The 25,325-nt window shown below is 41.0% G+C and overlaps 1 protein-coding gene across 1 annotated transcript in view; it reads right to left on the bottom strand.

Annotated features, from left to right (window-relative positions):
• The window catches only part of FCHSD2 (FCH and double SH3 domains 2), a 164,209-nt gene extending 140,870 nt beyond the window's left edge, over window positions 1-23,339 (bottom strand). Inside the window, exons 1-3 of the mRNA XM_070425571.1 lie at window positions 23,082-23,339; window positions 20,781-20,878; window positions 2,135-2,180 (exon numbers count right to left, since the gene is read on the bottom strand). Of these exons, the coding sequence (XP_070281672.1) occupies window positions 2,135-2,180; window positions 20,781-20,878; window positions 23,082-23,102 (165 nt within the window). The 5' untranslated portion in view covers window positions 23,103-23,339. The remainder of the gene's footprint in view (window positions 1-2,134; window positions 2,181-20,780; window positions 20,879-23,081) is intronic.
• Between the last annotated feature and the right edge of the window lie 1,986 nt (window positions 23,340-25,325).

Consider the following 25,325-nt stretch of genomic DNA (forward strand, 5'->3'; position numbering starts at 1 on the left):
GGGGTGGGTAGGCAATGGGGTTATCTGATAAGGACATGTGTAATACCTTAATCAATAAAGGGGGAAAAAAGAATAAATTGTGTTTCATGTACTCACAACTGTAAACCTACTTTTGCCCACTCCTGTACATCTGACAAAGGATTCAAATGCAGAACATATAAACACTATAAATCAATAAGAAAAAGGCCAATAAGAGACTTTAACAGGTTCTTCTCTAAATGAACCACCCAAATGTCTAATTAATATACGAAAAGTTCCTCAGCTTCATTAGTCATCTAGAAAATGCTCATCAAATCCACAATTATTTACCCCAATTTACACCAGACAGGCTAAAATAAAAAACACGACAAAACCAAGGGTTTAAAGCAACTACAACTCTCATTCACTGCTGGTAGTGATTGCAACAATCACTTTGAAACCATTGCATAATATCTTCCAAAGCTGAACATATACCTTATGACACAGCAAATCACCTCCTTAGGAATATATCCAATAGACAACATTCATAGTCACCAAAAGACACATACAAGAATGTTTGCAGAGGCACTATTCATAATGATTTCAGTCACAACAATAGCTGTAATTAGAAAGACAGACAATGGTAAGTACAGGGTGTCCCCAAAAAATGTATACACACTTTAACAGCTGATAGCTCAATTTTGAAAATGAAATGTATTTTAGTAAACACGACCTTAAAATTATTCCAAGTTTGTGTATACATTTTGGGGGGACACCCTATATTTATGAGGATATGGAACAACTGGAACCTCCATACATTGCTGGTGAGAATGAAAATTATACAGCCAATCTGAAAAACAGTTTGGTCATTTCTTAAAAAGTTAAACATAAACTTACCTAATGACCTGGAAATTCCAATCTAGGTATACACTCAAGATTTTAACAACATATGTCCAAATAAAGACTAATATGTGAATGTCTACAGCAGCATTATATATAACCAGAGGCCCGGTGCATGAAATTCGTGCACTAAGGGGAGGGGAGTCCCTCAGCCCAGCCTGTGCCCTCTCATAGTCCAGGACCCCTCAGGGGAGGAAGGAGGTTGGCCAGACAGGGAGGGACCACGGAGGGTTTCGGGAGGGCTCCAGGGCGTGTCCGGCCCATCTCACTCAGTCCCCATCAGCCAGACCCTAGCTGCAAGCTAACCTACCGATTGGAGCATCTGCCCCCTGGTGGTCAATGCACATCATAGCAACTGGTTGGCCAGTCGACCATCTACCCTCTAGTGGTCAGTGTACGTCATAGCGACTGGTCAACCAGTCGACTGCTCCCTGGTGGTCAGTGCACGTCATAGTGAGCAGTTGAGTGGCCTTAGTATATCATTAGCATATTACGCTTTGATTGAACAAATGACCAGATGACCGGACACTTAGCATATTAGGCTTTTATTATGTAGGCTATCAATAGCAGCAGTAGCAATAGTGGTTAGCATGTCCAGCATTTCCTGGGTATTAGTTTTTCCTTCTAATATTCTCCAGTATTTTTAAATGTTGTTATAAATACTAATTTTTTGAAGGGGTATCATATTTTGGGGGTGGAGGGGAGCAATCTATTTTAGAATTCTACTTCACATAGAAAGTAATTGCTTACAAGGGCCAAATTTCCAAATTATGTTAAATTGTTTTTGTCCAAGGAAGGGTAAGTTATTAATTCTTACATATCCATAAAATGATATATCAATATAATTTTTCTTGGCACATTTAGCTGTCTGATTCTAATTTAAAAATTTTTTTTAAATGCTTAAATTTTCTGTGCCATACCATCCATTGAAAGCACACCATTCTCTACCAACAAGGACCTAATGAGAAAAAATGCCTGATTGTACAAAAATAACAATTAACTTCTCATAAAACTGCAGAATGGGATATATAAGGGAGAATAAATTATTATTATTATTATTATTATTATTTATATTTGTAAATACTCTAAGTGTTATCTCCATCCAAAAGGTTCGATTTATGCCCTTCTTTGTAGTCATGAAGATTCAAATGGAGCCAGAACTATGAAGAAAAGGAGAATGCAGGGATACCAAGGCTTCTCTCCAACAAACATATCTGCCCTTGTACCATATAAAGAACAGGTATACCTAGGATGGGACCTCCATATCCAAGCTTACCTGTGCATACTCTCTTTCAATAGCAGCCTTCTTCTGACTGAATGTCCTAAAAACACAAATAAAAATTCATTACCAAAAGTATTATAATAATGTCATGTAAACTCACCACCACACCCTCAAATTGTACCTGCTAAGCTGTGTTAAGGAAAGGAACCATTTTCATTCATCTTATGTGCCTAGGAATACTGCTGACATCACAGACTCCTCTGGAGTCAGACAATCTACATTCAAATCCTAGCTCCACCACTTACTAGCTGTACGACCTTGGTCAAGTCACTTGACTTCTCTGTGCCTCAGTTTCCCCTTTGGTAAAATGGGAACAGTAACAATACCACCTTGCAGGGATAATATAAAATTTAGTTAATTAAAATATATAAAGTGTTCAAAACAGTGTCTAGCACATAATAAATGCTATATAAATGTTAGCTATTGCTATTAGAATGGCAAGTGCACAGGAGGAACTAAAATAAAAGAAAATTTACTAACTTAACCAATGTAGAGGGAACTACAGAAAACAAGTTTAAAATCAAATTCTGAGCAGCTTCTCATCATGAAAAAATAGTCAAATCATTTCCTTCTTCCCAGTTTTTTACAAGAGTTACAAAACAAAGTACAAGGCTACTACATGTGTGGTACGATGGGAGCACCCTTTCCATACCCGTATATTTCATAGATTCTACAGCAAACACTTTTCACATTTTAACATTTATTATACATTGGGATTCATCTTTTAATAATTATTGGTAGTATTTTCTTCTATGGCAACAGTAATGAAATAACAGTGTACCTTATAAACCAGAGACAAGGTAGAGTCAATGATATATATAATATGCACAATTTACCTTGAATAGTCTGAGTAAAGACTTTCCTATGCATGCCAGATATGTGTGCTCTTAAAAGCACTTCATTAAGGCAGAGATATGACAGCAAAAAGTGTGGAGCATCACCTCTCATATTTATCAAATGCAGCCTAAATAAAGCTGCTTTGCCCTGGCCTGGCTGCTCAGTTGGCTGGAGCATCATCCCGTACTCCAAAAGCTTGTGGGTTTGACTCCCTGCTGGGGCACTATGAGAGGCAACTGATCAATGTTTCCCTCTCACATTGTTTTTCTCTCTCCCTCTTCCTTCCTCTCTCTCTAAACTCAATTTAAGAACATTTTTAAAATCCCTTTCTTTAATAAATAATTACATAAATGCATAAATAAATAAATAAAGCCTTTTTTTTCCTAGTTGCATGTGTTGACCAACTGACTTGTTTTATTTGGACATCTTTAATCTTATTTTCCTTTCAGCTCTTGATGCACCATAAATAAAGTAAAATAAAATGTCATCAAACTGAGTTACCTGAAAAGAGATAATTTTATCACAAAGAAATCAAAGTCCAAGTTTGTCATGAATAGCCCAGGGCCTAATATGAAGAGAGTCACAAGAAATCTTCCAATGCTTTCTAACATTGCATCCTTTAAATAGTATTCAGGTCATTTTAGTAAAAACTACATGATAGGAGATTAGTATGTCCTCTTATTCTTCAAAAGTGCTGATATCGTGACCCCCCCCACACACAAAAAAACCCCGAGGAAAAAGGGGTTAAACACCCCCTAGAAAAAGTGCTTTTTCAAAAAAATTCTTTATTGTTTAAAGTATTACATGAGTCTCCTTTTTACCCTATTGACCTCTTCCTGGCTGCCCCTACCCCCCAGCACATGCTCTCACCCCCCTAACTGTCTGTGTCCATTGGTTATGCTCATGTGGCATGCATACAAGTCCTTTGGTTGATCTCTTACCCCCTCACCCCCCACTTTCCCTCATAGGTTGGGCAGTCTGTTCGATGCTTCTATAACTGGTTCTATTTTTGTTCATCAGTTTATGTTGTTCACTATATTCCATAAATGAGTAAGATCATGTGATATTTATCTTGCTCTGACTGGCTTATTTCACTTAGCATAATGCTCTCCAGTTTCATCCATGCTGTTGCAAATGTTAAGAATTCCTTCTTTTTTACAGCAGTGTAGCATTCCATTGTGTAGATGTACCACATAAAACTGCATTTTTAAGCACAGTCATGCACCCCTTAACAGGAACATATTCTGAGAAATGTGCCATTAGGCAATTTTGTCATTGTATGAACATCATTGAGTGCACTTGCACAACCTAGATAGTATAGTCTACTACACACCTAGGCTATATGATTAAACCCATTGCTCCTAGACTACAAGTCTGTACAGCATGTTACTGTACACAATAACACAAGATTAAATCAAACACAAGATTAAAATAATGCAATCAAGAGATATGGTAAACACAAGCTGTATGAGGCAGCTGTGTGTAATAAAGCATACTGTTTTACAACCAACTTTTTTTATAAGAAAGATTGCACTCTAAAATAAAGATTAAAAGTATAGTATAGTTAATACATAAACTAGTAACACAGTTGTTTATTATCATTGTTAAGTATTATGTACTGTACATAATTATATGTGCTATACTTTCATACCACTGGCAGTGCAGTAGGTTTGTTTACACCAGCATCATCCCAAACATGTAAGCAATGTGCTGTGCCACAACACTACAACATTGCTAGGCAACAGAAAATTGTCAGCTCCATTATATATTACTAGAGGGCTGGTGGATGAAATTCGTGCACTCAGGGGTGGGGGAGGGTCCCCCTCAGCCCAGCCTGTGCCCTCTCACAGTCCGGGAGCCCCACTATCGATCACTCCAGAGAGGTAGGCCCCGCCCATGTTGGCCGGGGCTTCATGATGGATTGCCCCTGCAGAGGGAGGCCCAGGCTAACTGCTGCAGCACAGCGGCCAGGTAGCCTGGGCTTCCCTCTTTGGGGCGATCGTGGAGCCCCCCGATTGATCAATCACCCTGCTGGCCAGTGGCCTAGGCCTCGCTCTGCAGGGTGATCATGGGGCAATGGCCGGGCCCCCGACCAATCGCATCACACCCGCCTTGGCTGGCCTGGCGCCAGTGGGTGTCACAGCATGGTTGTCCGGAAGGTCATCCGGAGGTTGTCCTGCTGTTTGGTCGTTCGGTCGATTTGCATATTACACTTTTATTATTATAGACGAGACCATCTTCGTATATGCAGTCCAGCGTTGACCCAAATTTTGTTATGTGGTGCATGACTATAAACACATTAATTTCCATTAAGATTTATCAATACTAACCAAGTTGCCAAAACCATCTTGTCAGGAGATTCATAATCAAGCTCACCTTTGAACACCATGACTTTAAATGTTTCATCTATGATATATCATTCAAGACCCAATTTAAGATGCCAAGTTTTCTTTGCCAGAGAAAGAGTGGGTGACATTTATTAGTCAGATAATTTTTTATTAAAGTGGGACGCATATTCCTTTCAGATCATGGCAGAGAAAACATTGTAATCAAATGAAAATTTCTGCCATTTAAGTTAACGCAATCTTTTACTACATGATTTGTCTTTAAACATATTTACTGCAAGATATATCTTACTTCTTTATCCATGAATTACATTGTATATTTGAAAGGTACATCATAAACCTTTCACAGCCTTCAGCCTGGCAGTTACTTACATAAAATTAAACACTGAAGTCTTTTTCCTTGCTTTCTCCTCCTTTAAAATGATAAAAATGTATAATGGATAGTTTTGAAGAATTACTTTCAATACATGTGTACTAACATATAAAGACTAGACCCAGATCAATGACAAAAGCCATATTAACAAAATAGGCCATTGTCAAAACCATTTAAAAATTTTAACAAAGTTTTAGAATTTGTTATTATTCATTTATATTTTTTTATAAATTAATGGAAATTTGAAATCTGGTCATTTTCCTGAAAGCAAATTTAGGATTATGATGTCTCCTCAGGAGAATATTTGTTTTCATGCATATAGCTATACAAAATGGAACATTGTAATGGACTAACAGAAATTTATATTCTAGGTAAGGAATATTTCAGTAACTTTTGTAACCTATTGGTTTCTAACATGTAAAGAATTTTTTCCATTAAAGTGAGTTTACTAATATAAAGTATCATGAGATTATATACATTTCTACCACCCAGTATGAGCTGATTATAAGCTATTCATGGAATATTTTTATTTTATGTATGTTGCCAAAAAGTTGAAAATAAACATAATTAAGTAGCCAAAAAAACACCTTGCTACATAATAAGTTATGTGGTGCGTGACTATAAAAACATGATTTTCCATTAAGATTTATCAATACTAACCAAGTTGCCAAAATCATGTTGTCAGGAGATTCATAATCAAGTTCACCTTTGAACACCATGTTCACCTTATGTTCATTCAGAAACTTTGTCTCCTTCACTCAGTCACCACAAAACTGTCTGGTCTTAACTTACAGCAAAAAAGACAGGTAAGGGCATTTTCAACTATGGAAATAACTCAAAATCTAACCTAAACCCCATATATAGTTATCAGAAGAGCCAAACAATCCCTAAAAGCTCAGTGTTTCACACAATCTTTCAACAATCCTGGATCTGAAAAAACAGAAACAAAATCATGAAACCCCAAACAATGACCTTCTTCCACTCCTGCACTACTCAGCCAGACTGAAAGTTATGCAGGGCACTGAATCTTACACCTCTTCCTTGGTGTCTATTCTACGTAGCAGTTCTTGAAACAAGATACTACATCCTCCATCTACAACAGTGGTTCTCTTAGGCGACCCCTGGGAAAGGGTCGTTCGACCACCAAAGGGGTCGCGACCCACAGGTTGAGAACCGCTGATCTACAATGTCTGGACATGGTGGACACTGAAAATGCTGTGCCCCCAATTATTTAAACAATCCTGAGGGAAAGATAACTGTCTTCTATTTTCAAGAAAACAGCTATCAAAACCAGGGAAAAGATGTTCTAGGTTCAATGGATTTCTGCCAAGATACAATAAAGGCTGAGAAAATATCTACATAGGCTCTCTCACTGCTTGGAATACTATGAAAATTTCACTTGATTTTAACAGCTACATCTGTAGAGATAGTTTTCAATGAGAGGAAGAGCTTAAAATTTAAAGTCACATAAACCCAGGTTAAAACCCAGTTCTTCCATTTCTTAGTTCTATGTTCCTATATAATAAAAGCCTAATATACTAAGTGTCCGACAGTTTAACCAGTCGCTATGACGTGCACTGACCACCAGGGGGCAGATGCCCCAACCAGTAGGTTAGCTTGCTGCTGGGGTCCAGCTGATCAGGACTGAGCGAGATGGGCCAGACACACCCTGGAGCCCTCCCATGGCCCCTCCTCAGCCCCAATCATGCTTTGGTGGGGTACCTCGGCCTGGCCTGCGCCCCCTTGCAATCCGGGACCCCTTGGGGGATGTCAGAGAGCCGGTTTCAGCCTGATCCCTACAGGCCAGGCCAAAGGACGCCATCGGTGCACAAATCCATGCACCGGGCCTCTAGTCTAATAATAATATAATGCACAGTTACTAGGAGGCTTTGATATACTAATATAATTAATGTTCAAAAGCAAATATTGACAGGATATGGAGAAATCGGAACCCTCATACATTGCTGGTGAGAATGTAAAATGGTATAGTTCCTTTGAAAAACAGTCTGGCAGTTGCTAGAATCGTAAAACAGATTACTCAGCAATTCTACTCTTAGGCATAACCCAAGAGAAATGAAAACAGATATACATGAAAAAAACTTACACATGAATGTTCATAGAAATGTTATGCACAGTAGACAAAAGCAAAACAATCCAAATGTTCAACTGATAAGTGAATTAATAAAATGTGATTTATACAAACAATGGAATATTATTTAGCAATAAAAAGGAATTAAGTACTGATAGATGCTACATTAATGAACCTTGAAAACATTATGCTGAGTGAAAGAACCCAATTACAACAGACCACATATTGTACCATTTCATGTATATGAAATGCCTATAACAAATAAATCTATAGAAAGTACATTAGTGGTTGCCTAGGGCTGGGCAAATGGAGGGAGAGGGGAAGGATAATGGCTAAGGGATGTGGGGTTTTTGTGTGTGTGGTAATGCAAATGTTCTCAAGTTTATGTGGTAATGGATGAATATACCAAAAGCCACCAAATTATACATTTTAAATGAGTGAATTACATAGTATGTGAATTATATCTTAATAAAGCTGTTAAAAAAATTCCTATGCTACAGTATACATACATTTAGATATGGAGTATCTAAACTCATATATCCAAAAGCAGAGGATTAATTAAGATATTAAATATGTATTAAGATATTAATATAGATATTAAATATGTATAAATACATGATTTTACTTATGTATTTAAAGACAGTTAAATATCTTCCTCCAATACATCTGAGACGTAGACTTCCATTTCTCGCCATGATGAAGTAACTGGCACCAGACTAGCCTTCCTAAGGACTATCTATAAAACTGGATAAAATATATAACTCTGCTCTGTTCAGGTATGAAACAGCCAGCACACAGGAGGTGTGAATCACAATCGCTCCAGCTTTCTGCCTGGGACCCTTTCCCAACTGTACCACAGGAAGTGGAGCCTCAGCCAAGCATGATGGTCTCACCGAACTGAGAGGCAGAGATCCCAGTGCTAGGCTACTGGAATGGGCTAGAATGGACAGGACAGATACTGGGAAGGAAGCAACAATGCAAAAGGGGTGGCCCCAGAAATCTGCATGGCAGGGGGGGGGTGTCCCTTAACCACCCTCTTCTGAGTACTGAGCTACAAATAAGCCAGGGTGAGATTCCATGAGGTGTAGTAAAGTTACGCCTGAGAGCTGAACAAATACCAGAAGCTGCACATTTCTGCAAAACAGTGGAATTCATTCAGCCAGTGTGGCTCAGTGGTGGATTGTTGACCCGGGAACCAAGAGGTCAAAGGTTCCATTCTCAGTTGGGACACATGCCCGGGTTGCAGGACTGATCCCCAGTAGGGGTTGTACAGGAAGCAGCCAATCCATGATGTTTCTCTGTTATCGATGTTTCTATTTCTCTATCCCTCTCCCTTCCGCTCTAAAAATCAATAAAAACATTTTTTTTAAAAGTGGAATTCCAGGTCAGCCAGGGAGGAGACATAGCTGTACACCCTGGGCATTCAGGCTTTCAGGTGAAGCCTGCAAATTCAACACTCTCTAAAGCAGTGGTTCTCAACCTTCTGGCCCTTTAAATACAGTTCCTCATGTTGTGGCCCAACCATAAAATTATTTTCGTTGCTACTTCATAACTGTAATGTTGCTACTGTTATGAATCGTAATGTAAATATCTGATATGCAGGATGGTCTTAGGCGACCCCTGGGAAAGGGTCGTTCGACCGCCAAAGGGGTCGCGACCCACAGGTTGAGAGCCGCTGCTCTAAAGAAAGACAACACAACAGAGACTTCTTATGATGTGTCATCCACATGCCCGATTAATAAAAAATTACTAAATATGCAAATAAGCAGGAAAACATGACCCATAATCACAGAAGCATTCAATGGAAACAGACCATGGCATGACTGCAATGTTGGAAACAGCAGGCAAGAGCTTTAAAACAGCTTTTATAAATATTCTAGCATTTAAAGGTACAATATCAGAAATGCAAACTGTACTGGATGGGCTTAAAGGTCAATTTTAAACTACAGAGGAGAGACAAATAGAAATTAGCCAATCCAAAGACACAGATTAAAATCAGTTTAACATATGTGTACTCGGAGTCCAAAAAGCAAAGAACAGAGAATGGGGCAGAAAAAAATATTTGAAGAAATAATGACCCTAAAATCCCCAATTTTTGTTGAAAAACATCACCTATAGATTTAAAAAAAATCAGTATAGTCCAAGTGAAGATACCCCATTGCTCACATCATATTCAACATGCAGAAAACCGAACATAATGAGGAAAAAGCTATGGGGGGAGGGGAGGCACATTACACAGAAGAGAACAAGTAAATAAATAATAGCTAACTTCCATCAGAAACAGTAAAGCCCAGAAGACAATGGAGTGGCCAACTGTCAACCCAGAATTCTATATCCAGCAAAAATTATCTTCCAAAAACAGGGTGAAGTAAAGACACTTTCAGATAAGTGAAAGCTAAGAGAATTGTCACCAGCAGAACTGCACTAGAAACTGAAGGAAGTTCTTCAGCCCAAAAGGAAATGATACCAGATTGAAACTCTAAACTATGTGCTGGTCTTGGGAAGGAAAGAAGAGAGCTAAAATTGGTAAACATAAAAGACCCTTTTCCTTCTCTTAATCTCTGTAAAGGATAACTGTGTTTAAAGCACAACTAACATTGTATTATAAGGTTTATAAAGTATGCAACACAAAGTCTGGGGTGGAGGAACTGAATTGTTTGTAAGCATCTTATGTGGAGTGGTATAATATTAACTCTAAGTATACAGTGATAAATTAAAAATGCATGGTGTAACAACTAGAACCACTTGAAAAACAGAAAGAGGTAGAGTTAAAAATGCAAGAGTTGAAAATAGAATACTAAAAATATTCAATTAGCTCAATATAGCTGAGAAAACTATTTATATAAAATACCTCTATAGTAACACAGACTAAACAGTTCCCCATGGAGCAAGTTGGCTAATAATGCAAAATATATCTTACCATAGAAAAAATATTTTAAATGACTATAATGTAAAACCTTTGGATAAAGTCAGATAAAATAAAATTTGAAACTAGAGAGGAATCTGAACACCTTAAATGTTTGCCTCTTTGGGGACAAAACAATTCTAGAAGGAAAGGAAAGTAGCACACAGCCTATTTCCCCAACTCCAAGCTACAACGAGCTAAAGACCAGTCATTTTATGAAGAGAAGTTTGTGCTATGGCCAGAGTGGCTCAATGGACAGAGTGGTAACCTGCCCACTGAAGGGTCTCAGGTTCGATTCCTAATCAAGGGCATATCTGGGTTGCAGGTTCCATCTCCGTCCCCCCTGGGGCATATGGGAGGCACCCAATAAATGTGTCTTTCTCACATCGATGTTTCTCTCTCTCTCTCTCTCTCTCTCTCTCTCTCTCTCTCTCTCTCCCTCCCCACCCTATCACCTCCCTTGTAGTCTCTCTAAAAATCAATGGAAAAAATATCCTTGGGTGAGGATTAACATAAAAATTTTTTAAAAAGAAAAGAAAAAGAGAAGTTTGTGAATCAAGTATTCTTAATATTTATACATATTGGAAATATACTGTAAAGTCTATTAATAATAAAAATAACTTCATTAAAAACTAATTAAAAGCCTAAAATGATATTTTATCTTCAACTAATAAGAATTTTACAACATTTATATTAACAGACATGCAGTAAAATGTTACCAATACAAAATCACTAAATTTTAGTTTTGAGAGTAGAGAATATTTAGTCCAATAATTCAAAACATACCAAAAAAAGGTGTATAATGAAAAGTCTCTGGCTCTCACCCCCATTCTCCAGCCGCCAATGGGGGAAAACAAATACTGCTAAAATATAATCAAGGGACATATACTCCCAGTTGTTTCCTGTGGGAACATGGACATACTAATACTTTTCATAACACCAGAAATAACATTTTCTTTTTGAATTGGGATTATTGCAAAGTTTACAAAACAGAAAACATCTGGATGACAAGACACTCATACATGAATGCCAAAAAGGAGACCAAGTGAAATGTTAAATAAAGCATGACCAAGGGATACTTCGAGGACACAATAAAATGAAGTAAGAATATCAGCCAAGTTCTGTTAAGTTAGTCCTGACCAGCACATGACAGGAAATCTGCAGCAATGGAACAAAGCAGAGGGTTACAAGTTTCTGTGCCTAGTTCCCAAATTAATCACTGAAAAGCCAACAGCACAATCCAGACTTAGAAACTAATTCCTGCTTATGCAGCAGATCATTCCTGAACACTGACACCAACAAAACAGAACAGCATCTGTGGGATTCATGTGAACATTCGAAGAATTTACAAAGAAAAACACTGACTTAACCACCACAGGGCTCCTCAGGTAAAAGGCTTTATACTTTATACTTTCAAGACTAAATGGCCAATCCTCAATCAAGGGGCAAATTATTCAGCTAGGAGTATTTTTGCTCTTATTTGTCCTTCCCTGCTTTCAGATTAACCACTTCACTACATATTAATGCTTTCACCCGAGAAGTAAAAGGAATGCAGCAAAAATACAACTGCCTGGTGGGCCTGTAGGCACCATTTCTCCAAATTATCAGAAGACCAAAAGTGACACGATATTTAACCACTCCGGCATTCCTAAGAGGAGAATCCTAAGAGATTCTTGGCCTCTGGCCTACCTATGGCAACACAAAAACCTACTCCTGACCTAAGACATCTAATTCAAAAGTAGTTGGAAGGAGGAGATACAAGGTTTCTAAAGAGTTTCTTATTCCCAATCTAGCTGTGTCTTTCACAATCTAACCCCAAAATATTTTTTACACTTTTATGGCCAGCACTAGGAGTAAATGAGAAATGAGTCCCTGTGGCAAACTGGCAAGACAGTAATGTGGCAAAAGCCATATTACTGGTAACCAACACCTATTTCTTGCTGGCAAAACCCACCTCTACAAGAAGATAATCACATCCCCGGCCTCCTTTGCAGCTAAGCATGCACGGGCATACGAAGCAAACTCAGCCAATGAGATATAAGGGAAAGTCTGCTGGGATAATTTCTCATAGACATTGTCTTCACTAATAGAAGGAAAGGAGGAGGGGAGGAAGGGAGGGAAAATCTGCATAAGGAGACACTGTCCTTCCCTCCTCTTCTTCCACCTAAAGTTGTTGCATGAGAATATCATGCTTGGAGTTGCAGAACCCATCCAGCAATAGTGAAGAGAATCATTACCAACACACAGAGCGATGGATAGTACCCAGGACTGCTGAACTGGGTGAAGGAAATTCTTTAGAATCACTTGAACAGTTTATCTTTGAGGTCCATTACATTTTTTAATCCACAGGTTAACTCCTTAGGGCAGCGGTTCTCAACCTGTGGGTCGCGACCCCTTTGGGGGTCGAACTACCCTTTCACAAGGGGTCGCCTAAGACCATCTGAAAACACATATATAATTACATATTGTTTTTGTGATTCATCACTAGGCTTTAATTATGTTCAATTTGTAACAATGAAAATACATCCTGCATATCAGATATTTACATTACGATTCATAACAGTAGCAAAATTACAGTTATGAAGTAGCAACGAAAATAATCTTATGGTTGGGGGTCACCACAACATGAGGAACTGTATTAAAGGGTCGCGGCATTAGGAAGGTTGAGAACCACTGCCTTAGGGGATGACAAGTCACAGACATAATTTCTGAGTTGATGTTCACAACTAAAATCACAGTCTACATGCAGTTACTGAGCATCTATTATGTTCCAGACACTTGCAAGAGAGTCTTTATATGCATTACTGTTTCATTATAAAAATGATCCCATAAAATATAATTATTACCATTTTATTGATGAGAAACATGAAGCTCAGAGAAATTTAGGTGACTTGTGGCCAAAGTCACACAGTTAATAAGAGATTAAGAACTAGAATTCAAGCCAGGTTGTATGCCTCTAAGCTAGTGCTAGTTGAAGTATATCACAGCTACCCCACCACACAGATCACTTTCACCATCTCTCCTACTTACACAGCTGGGTGTGGCTAAAAAGACCAAATCAAGAAAGGGTGCACACAAACATTCTTCAACCCCTCTATTCTTAACCCAAGTGGTAGGTAACACTCATTATTAGTCCCTAGTTCAATTCCATCTGGTTCATGAAAGTATCCTCCATTCAAGTCTATAAATCATAAAGCAACTTCTCCCCGAAGTGGGCTGCAATGGCTATCCCGTTCAGAACCAAATCTTCAAATTTTAGGAGTACATAAGGATCTATGAACAATGGGTTATGAGTTCATAAGTTATTAAATAGTAATAGGAAGAGGTATTATTAAAACCCGACTCTTTCAGGTGAAGTAAGCAGTGGTCTGTGACAAGTTTTATTAACTAGACTCTCTCAAACTCTATTTCCCTCTTTCTTCCTCTGCCTAGCTTGTATCTCCTACTCTTTGTATCCTCCACAACTGACCATCATGTGGAAGTATATATTTAAAATTTAAATTCATTTAGTCAGTTAAGTTTCATGTTTTCTTCTAATTTTAAAATCAGGTCATCTTTTTTCTCCCCTCTCTCTCAATGACATATTTATGGTCCTACTTATCTTTTTCTTTGTAACCCTGTTTTTAAAAAATTCTCCATCTCATGGTCTGCATCTCTTTTAAGTTCTAGTCTGAAAGAACACTAGATTGAGAAGCAACGACTGCTGAGTAAGTGAAGAAAAGACCAGAGTCCAGTACCTGATCTGCTGCTTCCAGTTTTTATCATATCTAAAATACCACCAATTGCAAGACACATTATGTTCCACTATGGAAAAATGCTGCCAATTAAATTGATAGAGTGGCCTGACACTTACTATTTTTATTTATTCTTATTGAAAATAACCTTTAAACTTATACTTTTAGCATGTATTACTCTTGTGCATAATTTCTAAAAGATAAAATAAATTGGTGCATAAACTGGCCACATGTAGACTTGAACTCTTTTGAATTAGTCAATACCCATGTTTTCCCACACAAAATCATATGTTGTTGTGTTCATTTATTTTAGAGAGAGAAGAAGGGAGAGGGGGAATGGGAGACAGCAAAACATCAATGTGAGAGAGACACATCAATTGGATACCTCCCACATGCACCTCAACTGGGGATCAAGTCCACAACCTGGGCATGTGCTCTGACCGGGAATCAAACTGGCAACCTTTTTTAAAAATATATATTTTTATTGATTTTAGAGAGAAAGGGAGAGGGAGAGAGAGAGAGAAAAACATCAATGATGAGAGAGAATCATTGATTGGCTGCCTCCTGCATGCCCCCTACTGGGATTGAGCCTGCAGCCTGAGCATGTGCCCTTGACTGGAACCAAACCCAGGACCCTTCAGTCTGCAGGTCCATGCTCTATCCACTGAGCCAAACCAGCGAGGGCACGAACCACCAACCTTTTGATACACGGGACAACGTCCAACCAACTGAGCCACACTGGCCCGACTCCACACAATATCATAATCTGTGTCACCAAAAGCCCAGGTGCTCCAAGATCTGTATTCCAACCTTTATCTCTGGAATTTTCTTCCAAGCCTGCTGATACCTATTCTGCAAACTCTCTGCCTAAAGCAGGGGTCCTCAAACTACGGCCCGCGGGCCACATGCAAATACAAATATTGTATTTGTTCCCGTTTTGTTCTTTTACTTCAAAATAAGATATGTGCAGTATGCATAGGAATTTGTTCATAGTTTTTTTTTAAACTATAGTCCGGCCCTCCAACGGTCTGAGGGGCAGTGAACTGGCCCCCTGTTTAAAAAGTTTGAGGACCCCTGGCCTAAAGAGACAATGACAACTGCATCATGGCCAAAAGCAACTGTAAGAAGTATCCGGATTTCAAAAGTGTAAAAATGTAAAAACAGTGCTTCTCTAGAAGTAATGAAACAATGAGTTTTTCTGTTACCTTGAATAAGACAACATCCTTCCCAGCCTTCAATTTCCACTAATAGTAGTTTCCAATGCTGAATACCTACCACACTGGGCATTTCACATATCTCATTCAACTCTTACAGAAAAGCAAAAAGGTAGGCATGAACCTTGCTTTATATACATAAAATATGAGGCTCAGGGAACCTTAGTCTCTTGCCGAAGATAACCCAGCTAATAAGTGGCAGAGCTGGGTTCCAATCTCTGGTCTACTTTCAAAGTCCTTCTTCTTCCCACCACTTCAGTGGTTCCCAAAATTCAGTGAACGTAAAAATCACCTCAGGTGACTCTCCCACAGAGTGGGACAATACTGCAAATACAGTATATATTTGCAAACCATAAAGCTGATTATATATATTTATTTATATACAAATACATGTATATTTATGTACATATGTATGTGTATATATTTTATATATATGTATATAGAACTCTCACAACACAATAAGAAAACAACAAATAACTCAATTAAAAAAATGGGCAAAGGATTTGGATAGACATTTCTCCTAAGAAGATATACAAATGGCCAATAAGCACATGAAAAAATGCTCAAAATCATAAGCCATTAGGAAAATACAAATCAAAGCCACAATATGATACCATTCACACACTAGAATTCTATAATCAAAAGACAGACCACAAGCATTGGCAAAGATGTGGAGAAACTGGAACCTTCATACATTATTGCTAGTAGGAATATAAAATGGTACAGCCACCTTGGAAAACAGTTTGAAAGATCCTCATAGAGTTACTACATGATCCAGCAATTCCACCACTAGGTATATACCCAAGATAAATAAAAACATTGCACACAAAAATTTGTACATGAATGTTCAAAGAAGCATTATTAATAATAGCCAAACAAACCATCGATTAATGATTAGATTAATAAATTGTGGTATATCCATATAATGGAATATTATTTGGCAACAGAAAGGAATGAAGTACTGATGTTACAGCATGGATGAACCTTGAAAACACTATGCCAAGTAAAAGCCAGTCAAAAACGACCACATATTGTATGATTCCATTTATATAGATTCCATTTCTATAGAGAGCAAGTAATTGCTTAGGGCTGGAGAAGTACAGAGTTTTTTGTGATTTTCTTTAATTTTGTTATTTTATTGATTTTTTAGAGAGAAGAAGGGAGAGGGACAGAAATAGAAACATCAATCTGCTGTCTCCTGCAGGCCCCCTACTGGGAATTATACCTGCAACCTGGGCATGTGCCCTGACCAGCAATCAACCACTGAACCACACTGGCCGGCCAGAGGTTCTTTTAGGCAGGACAAAAATGTTCTAAAGTTCAAGTGTAGTGGTGGCTGTACAACCCTATGAATATACTAAAAATCTTTAAATGGATTAATTGTATGTTATGTGAATTATATCTCAATAAACCTGTTTTAAAAATTCCTCTAGACCAGATTACCGCTAAAGTTCCTTTCTAGACATGAAAGTCTCAGAGCATCCATGAGCAGACTTCAGAATCCAATCCCCAGTGACTCCCATGAAACTACAGTTTAGAGAAAGTATCATATAGTACAGTAATTCCTTACTTGACGTCATTAGACCTCCAGGTGTCAACAAAGGAAGGACAGGTGCTTCTTGAGCCAGTTTCAGTTTTTCAGAACATCTGAGAGAAACCATACACTCAGCCTTCTCTGAGGTAAGGTTTTAGGGATCTGCCTTCTGGCTAGTTTCATGTTAGTAGTTTTAAAATATGATTCAAAGCTGACTGACAGCTTAAGGTATGAAAAGTAAAAAATAGGAAAACAAACTATTAGTTAAAATGTACTTTTTGAAAGGCAAAATGTTTCCAAAAAATGAGACCATGATGAGTTCTTTAGTTAAAAAACTTGGGAAATACAGATAAGTGTACTAGTCTAGAAATTAGGAGAACCATCTTAGGGTCCTCCTTAATATGATTCATTTCATCTCACTGTGCCTCAGTTTCCATTTTCATCTGTAAAAATCAACAAATGTGATAATATCCACCTGACTCTAAAATTCCATGATTTTCCCATATTATATAATGACACCCTAAAAATGTCCGCTAAAAGGATATTTCTTCACATTGTGGGTGCTTGCAAAGAACTTTCTTTACTGAGAGCACATCATAGTAATAAACAATACTAAATACATAACACTAATAAACAATACATACTACAGCATCTAGAAACTTACTTATGAGGGTCCTTAGAAAACAAAGAGAGGAAAAAATAATTAAAAAGAGAGTGAAGTGTGCTTGTCTACTGCTGACAGCAAAAGTCAACAGGAAACACTTCAGAATAGAATCTCCCCAAAGCATGGAATGTCCCTGATTAATAACAAATGAGTTATCTCTCCTTCCAATACTTTTCTCCCAACAGACCAGCTTCCAAATGTATCCCTGAAACTAATGAACTGAAAAAAGAGGAAGAGAGCAAAGGAAAAATACATATTATAATTGGTTTCCTCCCTTCGAAATTCCAGAAGATGAGCAGAGGGGAGAGGGGTAAGAACTAGCAATAACCAAGCATAAAATTCTATTTACAGCTTAATGTGTTGAGGTTTTTTTTTTCTTTTTTAACTTTGTTTAAAGTCATAAAAACGTTTCTACTACTAATTTCTTTATATTAAGAATAATCTGCTATTTGCACCTTTTTAAATAAATTCACACTCACTTAAGTTGAGTAATAACACTGTTTGGGGGGCCACAGGTTAAAAGGAGTGCAGTCTGCAGGGTTTGAGAGAGGAGGGAGGTGAGAGCAGGCAAGATCCTTTTCAAAATAACATATACAAAAACCCCAGTTCAGAGATTTCTAATGAATTTTTAAAAGGTCATTCCACTTGCTACAACAGACCAGAAAAGCCAGACCTCCTCCCTCCTCAAGCAACTAAAGTTATCATGAATACTAAAGAGTAGGCAATTTTCAACTTCCAATTCAGTATTATCATTGAAAGCAGAAAAATGCCTGGCTGGGGTTGCTCAGTGGTAGAGCGTCGACCTCTCAACCAAGAGGTCACAGTTTGGTTCCTGGTCTTGATCCCTGGTTGGGGCATGTGCCCAGGTTTCAGGCTTGCTCCCCAGCGGGAGGTACGCAGCAGGCAGTTGATAAATGATTCTCTCTCATCATTGCTGTTGCCATCTCTCCCTCTTCCTTCCTCTCTCTGAAATCAATTTTTAAAAAGGGCAAACCTAAACTCATATTTTAGTAAGTAATATAGTATTCTGCCCACAGCCACATAGGAGTGAAGGAATTCATTCTATTAATTTACTATAAAAGAAGAATACACTAACGCCTTCAAAATAATGAAGAACCCATTAATTCTTGCAGCAACAACAATCTCTGTATTTACACGTTGTGTATAAATACTGATATGCTCTACATCAAATAGCACAGTACATTTTAAAGTGCTCATGTGAATCAAAGTATAACACAAGCTCAACAGACTATAGCCCCTACAAATGAGCTTATAAAATATCGCACTTACAAACAAATAAGGTGCAGCCTGGTGGTGTGGCTCAGTGTGTTGAAGGGTCATCACACACGCCAAAGCATGGCAGGTTGAGTTCCCAGTCAGCGCGTATGGGAGGCAACCAGTTGATGTTTCTCTCTCAGATCTCTCTCTCTCTCTCTCTCCCCCTTTCTCCCTTCCTCTCTCTAAAAATCAAAACAAAAAATATGATGCAATTAAATTGATCAATTCTGCCAGCCTAAATAAAGGGTACAAAGACACAAAACAAGTAATTTAGACCCTAACTTAAAGGAATTCTCATGAAGAGGAAAGCCAGAAGCATGTACAAAATCAAAACTCTTTGAGATCACAGAGAACAACAAACTTATAAAGGTAATGGTAACCAGAATTTGCCAGGTGAAAAAGCAGGAGGAACGACACAGCAGGCAAAGAGAACAACACTACAAAGGCATGAATGTAGAAAACACAATTAGATAACCAAAAGTCCTGAGGGGCCAGAGCAGGGAGATTAAGCAGGAAGGATGCATGGGCATGAAATGGTAGTAATTAAGTCAGCAAAGGAAGCTTGTAGCTGGGTTGCAGAAGGCCACGACAAGGTGTTTTGGTCTTTATCCAGAAGGCCACAGAGAACCTGATATATAAGAAGCAATGTTTTTCGAAAGCTAACTGATGATAATGTGGAAGATAGACTTAAAAGGAGGGATGGGGGAGGGCACTTTAAAATGTACTGTGCTATTTGATGTAGAGCATATCAGTACTTATATACAACGTGTAAATACAGAGATTGTTGCTGCAAGAATTAACGGGTGCTTCATTATTTTGAAGGAGTTAGTGTATTCTTCTTTTATAGTAAATTAATAGAATGAATTCAACATAAAGTTGTACACCATAGGAAAAATAGGCAACTGATAAGGCTTAGACCCAGTTCCAATTCGACAAACATATCACTAAAGGGAAATAAGACTTGTAGCCATACTGTTTCAACATGCAAAGCATTTTCCACCCTTTACCAAGGTATGGTGGTTAAACTATCGGTTTGTATTATAGGATTGTGAAATAAAATGGTGTTTCAATAAAATGAGTTATGCTTCCCTCTATAAAGAAAGATACTGACTTTCACAATGCTGACACAATGTCTTATCTTTTAAATTTAAAGTTACTGTGAATATGAAACAAGGTAACTTTAATGATAAAACAGGATACATTTTCCACTGAATTTAATGTTCAAAGACAAAGTGATATTTGTCATGTTCTAACAAATAATGCCAGTATATACTCATCTGAGGTTGACTGGCTCAACCCCAGATATTAACCATTAACCAGAGGTGTTACTCTAAAAATCTGTGTGAAATTGTAAAGGTCAATAAATGTTACAATTCAGTAGAAAGATTATTTAAATAAGAATTTCTACTTCAGTGACTATATTTTGACAGGTAAATTTTAAGACCCTTGTTTTTTCATAATAGTATGTGTACGTTATAGGTTCTCCCACTAAAAGAAAAAAGCTTGTATTGTGTTAGTTCCAGTAATAATTTCTAGCTGAGTCAAAGCTCTAACAGCCTTAAAGCAGGAAATCCAAAAGGAAATTCCATCATCAGTTCCTGGGGTTTGGTAACTAAAAGGTTCTTTGAAACAGATATAGAAGTTCAAACTAGTTACTATAACCTTACCTCATATCTTCAAGCAAGTCACATTCTGCTTGATGTTTGGCTTGAAGTTTTGTCATCTGTTCAACTTGAATGTTTTTCAGTTCTTGTGTAACTTTCACCTAAAATACACCATGTATTTATAAGACCTTACTGCAACTTTAACAACAACAAAAACTACTTAAGGAAAATACTAAATACTTGTCAGAATATATACCTCTTGCTCACCTCTCCCCTGAAGACCATAAAGCAGTGGTTCTCAACCTGTGGGTCGCGACCCCTTTGGGGGTCGAACGACCCTTTCGCAGGGGTTGCCTAAGACCATCGGAAAACACATATATAATTACATATTGTTTTTGTGATTCATCACTATGCTTTAATTATGTTCAATTTGTAACAATGAAAATACATCCTGCATATCAGATATTTACATTACGATTCATAACAGTAGCAACATTACAGTTATGAAGTAGCAACGAAAATAATTTTATGGTTGGGGGTCACCACAACATGAGGAACTGTATTAAAGGGTCGCGGCATTAGGAAGGTTGAGAACCACTGCCATAAAGCCATTATTTGTCACCTAATTTTGTTAACTAAAGATATTTAATAACAATTCTAGACAAATAACTGGAAACAGGTTAAATATAAATACACAAATATAAAAACTACAGATGAAAGAGGTGCAAAATAAACTGCCAATCATCCTACTTCATGCACGAGCTCAGCAGATATCTAGGTCTTCTTAAAGTTTTAAGATTCTGTCTTCTATTTCTTCCAAAAAGGACTCCACGACATTAACCACCAGAAATGGTGAGCAGAGTGGAACCGGGAGAAGGGAGTATATAAGAATGCCTAATATATAATGACTGAAATGTACACAATAATGAAGTTACATGCTTGAATCAACTACATAAATTATTCCATAATGGCTGCGAGAAAGCACACTGTCTCAGGATGATGCCCTCCACTTGCTGACAGCGCATCAAATCACAATCTCTTTCTCACAAAGGAGAAAGCAAAAGTGACCTTCTGGGATATGCAATGCTTTTAAGCCTCCCCAGCAAGCCGGTTCCTGTGGCGGCTCCACTTCAAACAGCTAGAACAGCAAATGCAAGCTGGCCAGTGCCTCGCCCCGCCAGGCCGGCACCCCAGGGTTCCAGGTCCAGTGGGCCTGGAATCTCCCCCGTGGCAGCGGGACTACCCGGAGGGGTGGGGGTACATGTGTGAAAGAAAAAAGACCCATAACTGGAGAAATCGGATTAAGAAGGGAGAGAAAGGACAGGGAAGGGCAGGGAGAGGAAAAAGAGAGAAGAGAGAAGAGAAGAGAAGAGAAGAGAAGAGAAGAGAAGAGAAGAGAAGAGAAGAGAAGAGAGAAGGGAAGAGAAGAAAACAAAGAAAAGGAAGAAGACACAAGTGAGGCATTCAGTAAATGTTTGCCCAGGAGGGGAGGCTGGAACAGCCTCCTCCACCCAGCGCCCAGAGTAGACACTGAGTAACCATCTGCAGGATTAAAAAGACAAGAACACAGCCTCAGCCCTTGGGAAAGCTGGAGAAGAGGGCAGAGAGGCGGTTCTCAAAGGGGCGCAGCAGGGAGGCTGCTGACAACCCCGGAGACCCGTCACTCCCACCCCAAGCCCAGATCGCGATACACGCCATGCACCGCCGGATTCTCGTTCTCCCAGGGGCACTGCCACCGCCTCCAAGGTCCCCTACCGGAGGAACGGAACGGGAAGGGGGAGGGGGGGGGTTGAGAATGGCAAGACTGGTCAATGCTTAAAACCTTGTTTATCCCTAGGATGGGGGGCGATAACTATTCCAAGTTCTTTTCGGCCCGCCCCGTGGGAAAAGCAGGCCAAACCTTCAGGCTAGGCTGGAAACAAATTGCCTGCAAATCTGCAAATGGGCGAGGATGGCGACAAGCGGCTGGAGGGCTCCAACCTGGTGCAGACTAAACAATCACACAAGCACAAGGCTCTGCAAAGCTGCAAGGGCTCCCCCGCCTCCCCACAGTGCAGCCCCGAGAATGCACTTTGCAGCGAGCAGCACTGCCATGCGCGCGCACACACACACACACAAATGTGCACCCGAAACTCTTGTGAGATGTCGGGGGGTCCACCGCGGTGGAGAGGGCGAACCCCGGCCGCCCCTTCATCGAGAAAGGCACCTCACCCGTCTGGAACCGGCAGCAACTCGGTGACAAGCCAGAGGCTACGGCGGGCACGGCCCGGTGCGGAAAGGGGGAGGGGTCGCAGCGATCGCCCCAGCCGCGTTCCTTGGACGCATCCCCCCCAAAGCCCCAAAGCCTCCCTCCAGCACCCTCACCTTCCTCGGCGGCGGCTGCATGATGCTGAAGGGACATCAATCCTCCCCCGACGGCGGCGTTAGCTGGGGTAAGAGAAAGGAGAAGGGCCGAGAAGAGGGACCGGCCCAGCAAGCGTGCGTGTTTGAAAGGAGAGCTTGAGGACGAGGATGAGGACTCGCCCCGGAGGGAGCAAGGCGGGCGGCAGGAGGACCCGGTCACGGGCGAGAGTGAAGAGAAGGAGGAGCCGGGCAGGCCCGGGGCTCCAGCGGCCCCGGGGGTGTGTGCGCGCAGGAGGCGGAGACCGCGAGGGGGCGGGGGCCCGGAGCTGGGGCGCAAGGGCTCCCGGCTCGCCCAGCGGCTCCGGAGGAGCAGCTGTGTCTTCCGGCTCCCCGCCCGCCGCCGGCTCGGGCTCCTCGCAGAGTCGGGCTCCCTCGGCCCCAACTCAGGCGGCCCGGCCCTCGCTGGGCCCAACGCCCCCGCCCAGCGCGGGGAGGTGGAAGGCGGCGCCACGCTCTCGGCTCCGGCTCCTCCACTCGGGCCGCGGGAATTTCCGGCCCCAGCGCGCGGCGCAGCGCCCCACTCCGGCGGCGGCGGAGACCGCTCGGGCCAGAGCTGGGTTGCAGAGGGCGAGCGTGGCCGCGGCGTGGGGCTCGGTTTCGTGGCGGGGACGGGGGGGGGGAAACTAACGGGCCTGTCAGCAAATAGGAAGGGCAGAAACGCTAGTCGAGCACGAAAATCCCCCCGTCCTCTCCCCGAGTGGCACGTTCCGAACGCCTCCAGCCCTCCCTCCCCCACACCGGGAGCCGCCGGGGGCTTCCCGCGCGCTTTCCCGCCAGCCGGCCGCGGCGCGCACCTCCGCGCGGGGGCGCGCACGTGGGCGAGTGGGGGCTCTGCGGCGACGCACGCGCACCAGCCGCCCCTGCCCCCCCGCTGGTTTTGGCGACCGCAGGGTTCGTGCGGGATCGGGGGGACCTGGGCGCTGGCAGTGAAGTTTTCACAATGAGGGGAGGGCAGGAGGAGAGTTCTGTTTTCTGCTACTTCTGGGGTCCTCCAGCACGCCTCTCTCCCGAGCGAGCGGATGGAGTTTGAACAAATCCTTTCGCAGTGGCCCGCAGGGTGCCTGTTACTGGGGTCGGGGGTGGGGGGGTGGTCTAGTTGCCCTGCAAAGAAAAGCAACGACGGCCCTCCGCTACAGGGCGTTGAGGCCACAGAGCATGAACTCTGCTGGAAGGGAACAGTGAGGTCATGAAGGCCAGGGCCCCTTTCACAGATGGAGAGGCTACGGCCCACAGAGGACAGGATTTTCTGACGGTCACATAGTAGGACTAGTGACACGAAGGGGGTTTGGGGTTATAAAGAAACAGATGCAGCTCTCCCTCCAGGGAGCAGGCGGTTCCCTTCCCCCTCCCCTCTGCCTTCCCCACTCCCAGGCTCCAAGGGTCCTTCCTTTGCCTCTATAACTTGTTTCCTCCGCCCATTCCTTCAGATGATAACCATGAGGAAAAGTAGAGGAGGCAGCAGGGGCAACGGAAGCCCTTGTCTGGGAATCAGGACCTCGTACCTGTGTGCTCTGCCTGCCCCTAACGGCCTGGGTGAGCTCGGGCTTCTTCATTTGCCAATGAGGATGCTCATCCAGGCATTGCCTCCTCTCCCTCCTCCCCTCCCCGCCTTCCTGCTCTGTCCAGACCATCTGGGGGAGGGGTATCCGCTTTCCTTGGGGTCCTTAGAAGAATGAAAATACCTCTTCTGGAGCCACAGGTCTGTGTGGAAGATGAACTACATTGCCCCATAATTTTATCAGAAGTTGGTCTCTCAGACACATGCTCTCAGAAGTGTGTAATCACACAAAGCAGGAAAGTGAGTGAGGCCTGGAGAGACCTAAGTACGTAATTTGCTGAAAGCTACGTGGCCAGAAATTGGGAAAATGGAACTTGAACCCAGGTTGTTTACATTGACTTAGCCTAGATTCTTAGATAAGGAGGTGATAGAATCAGAGTTATGCTTGAGTCAGATTCAATCTAGAGCTGTGTATGAACTAGCAGAACAGACTTGACATTTCTAGTTTCCTTGAAGCCGTTCAAAAGTCTTCACCAGAGCCCTCAACTACGATCAGAGAAGGCCTGGGGCAAGGGAATAAATAGTGAGTGGAGGCCCAGCTCCCAGATGACTGTGGGTCAAAGGCTAGAGAGCCCAGGACCAGGACAGTGGTAGCCAGTCTCAGCTCCAGCACCAATTCATTGTGAGTCCTTGAGCTAATCAATTCC

The sequence above is a fragment of the Myotis yumanensis genome, unplaced genomic scaffold (genome assembly GCF_028538775.1).
Source record: "Myotis yumanensis isolate MYYU_CA2020_CCGP unplaced genomic scaffold, mMyoYum1.0.hap1 SCAF_10, whole genome shotgun sequence".
NCBI lineage: Eukaryota > Metazoa > Chordata > Mammalia > Chiroptera > Vespertilionidae > Myotis > Myotis yumanensis.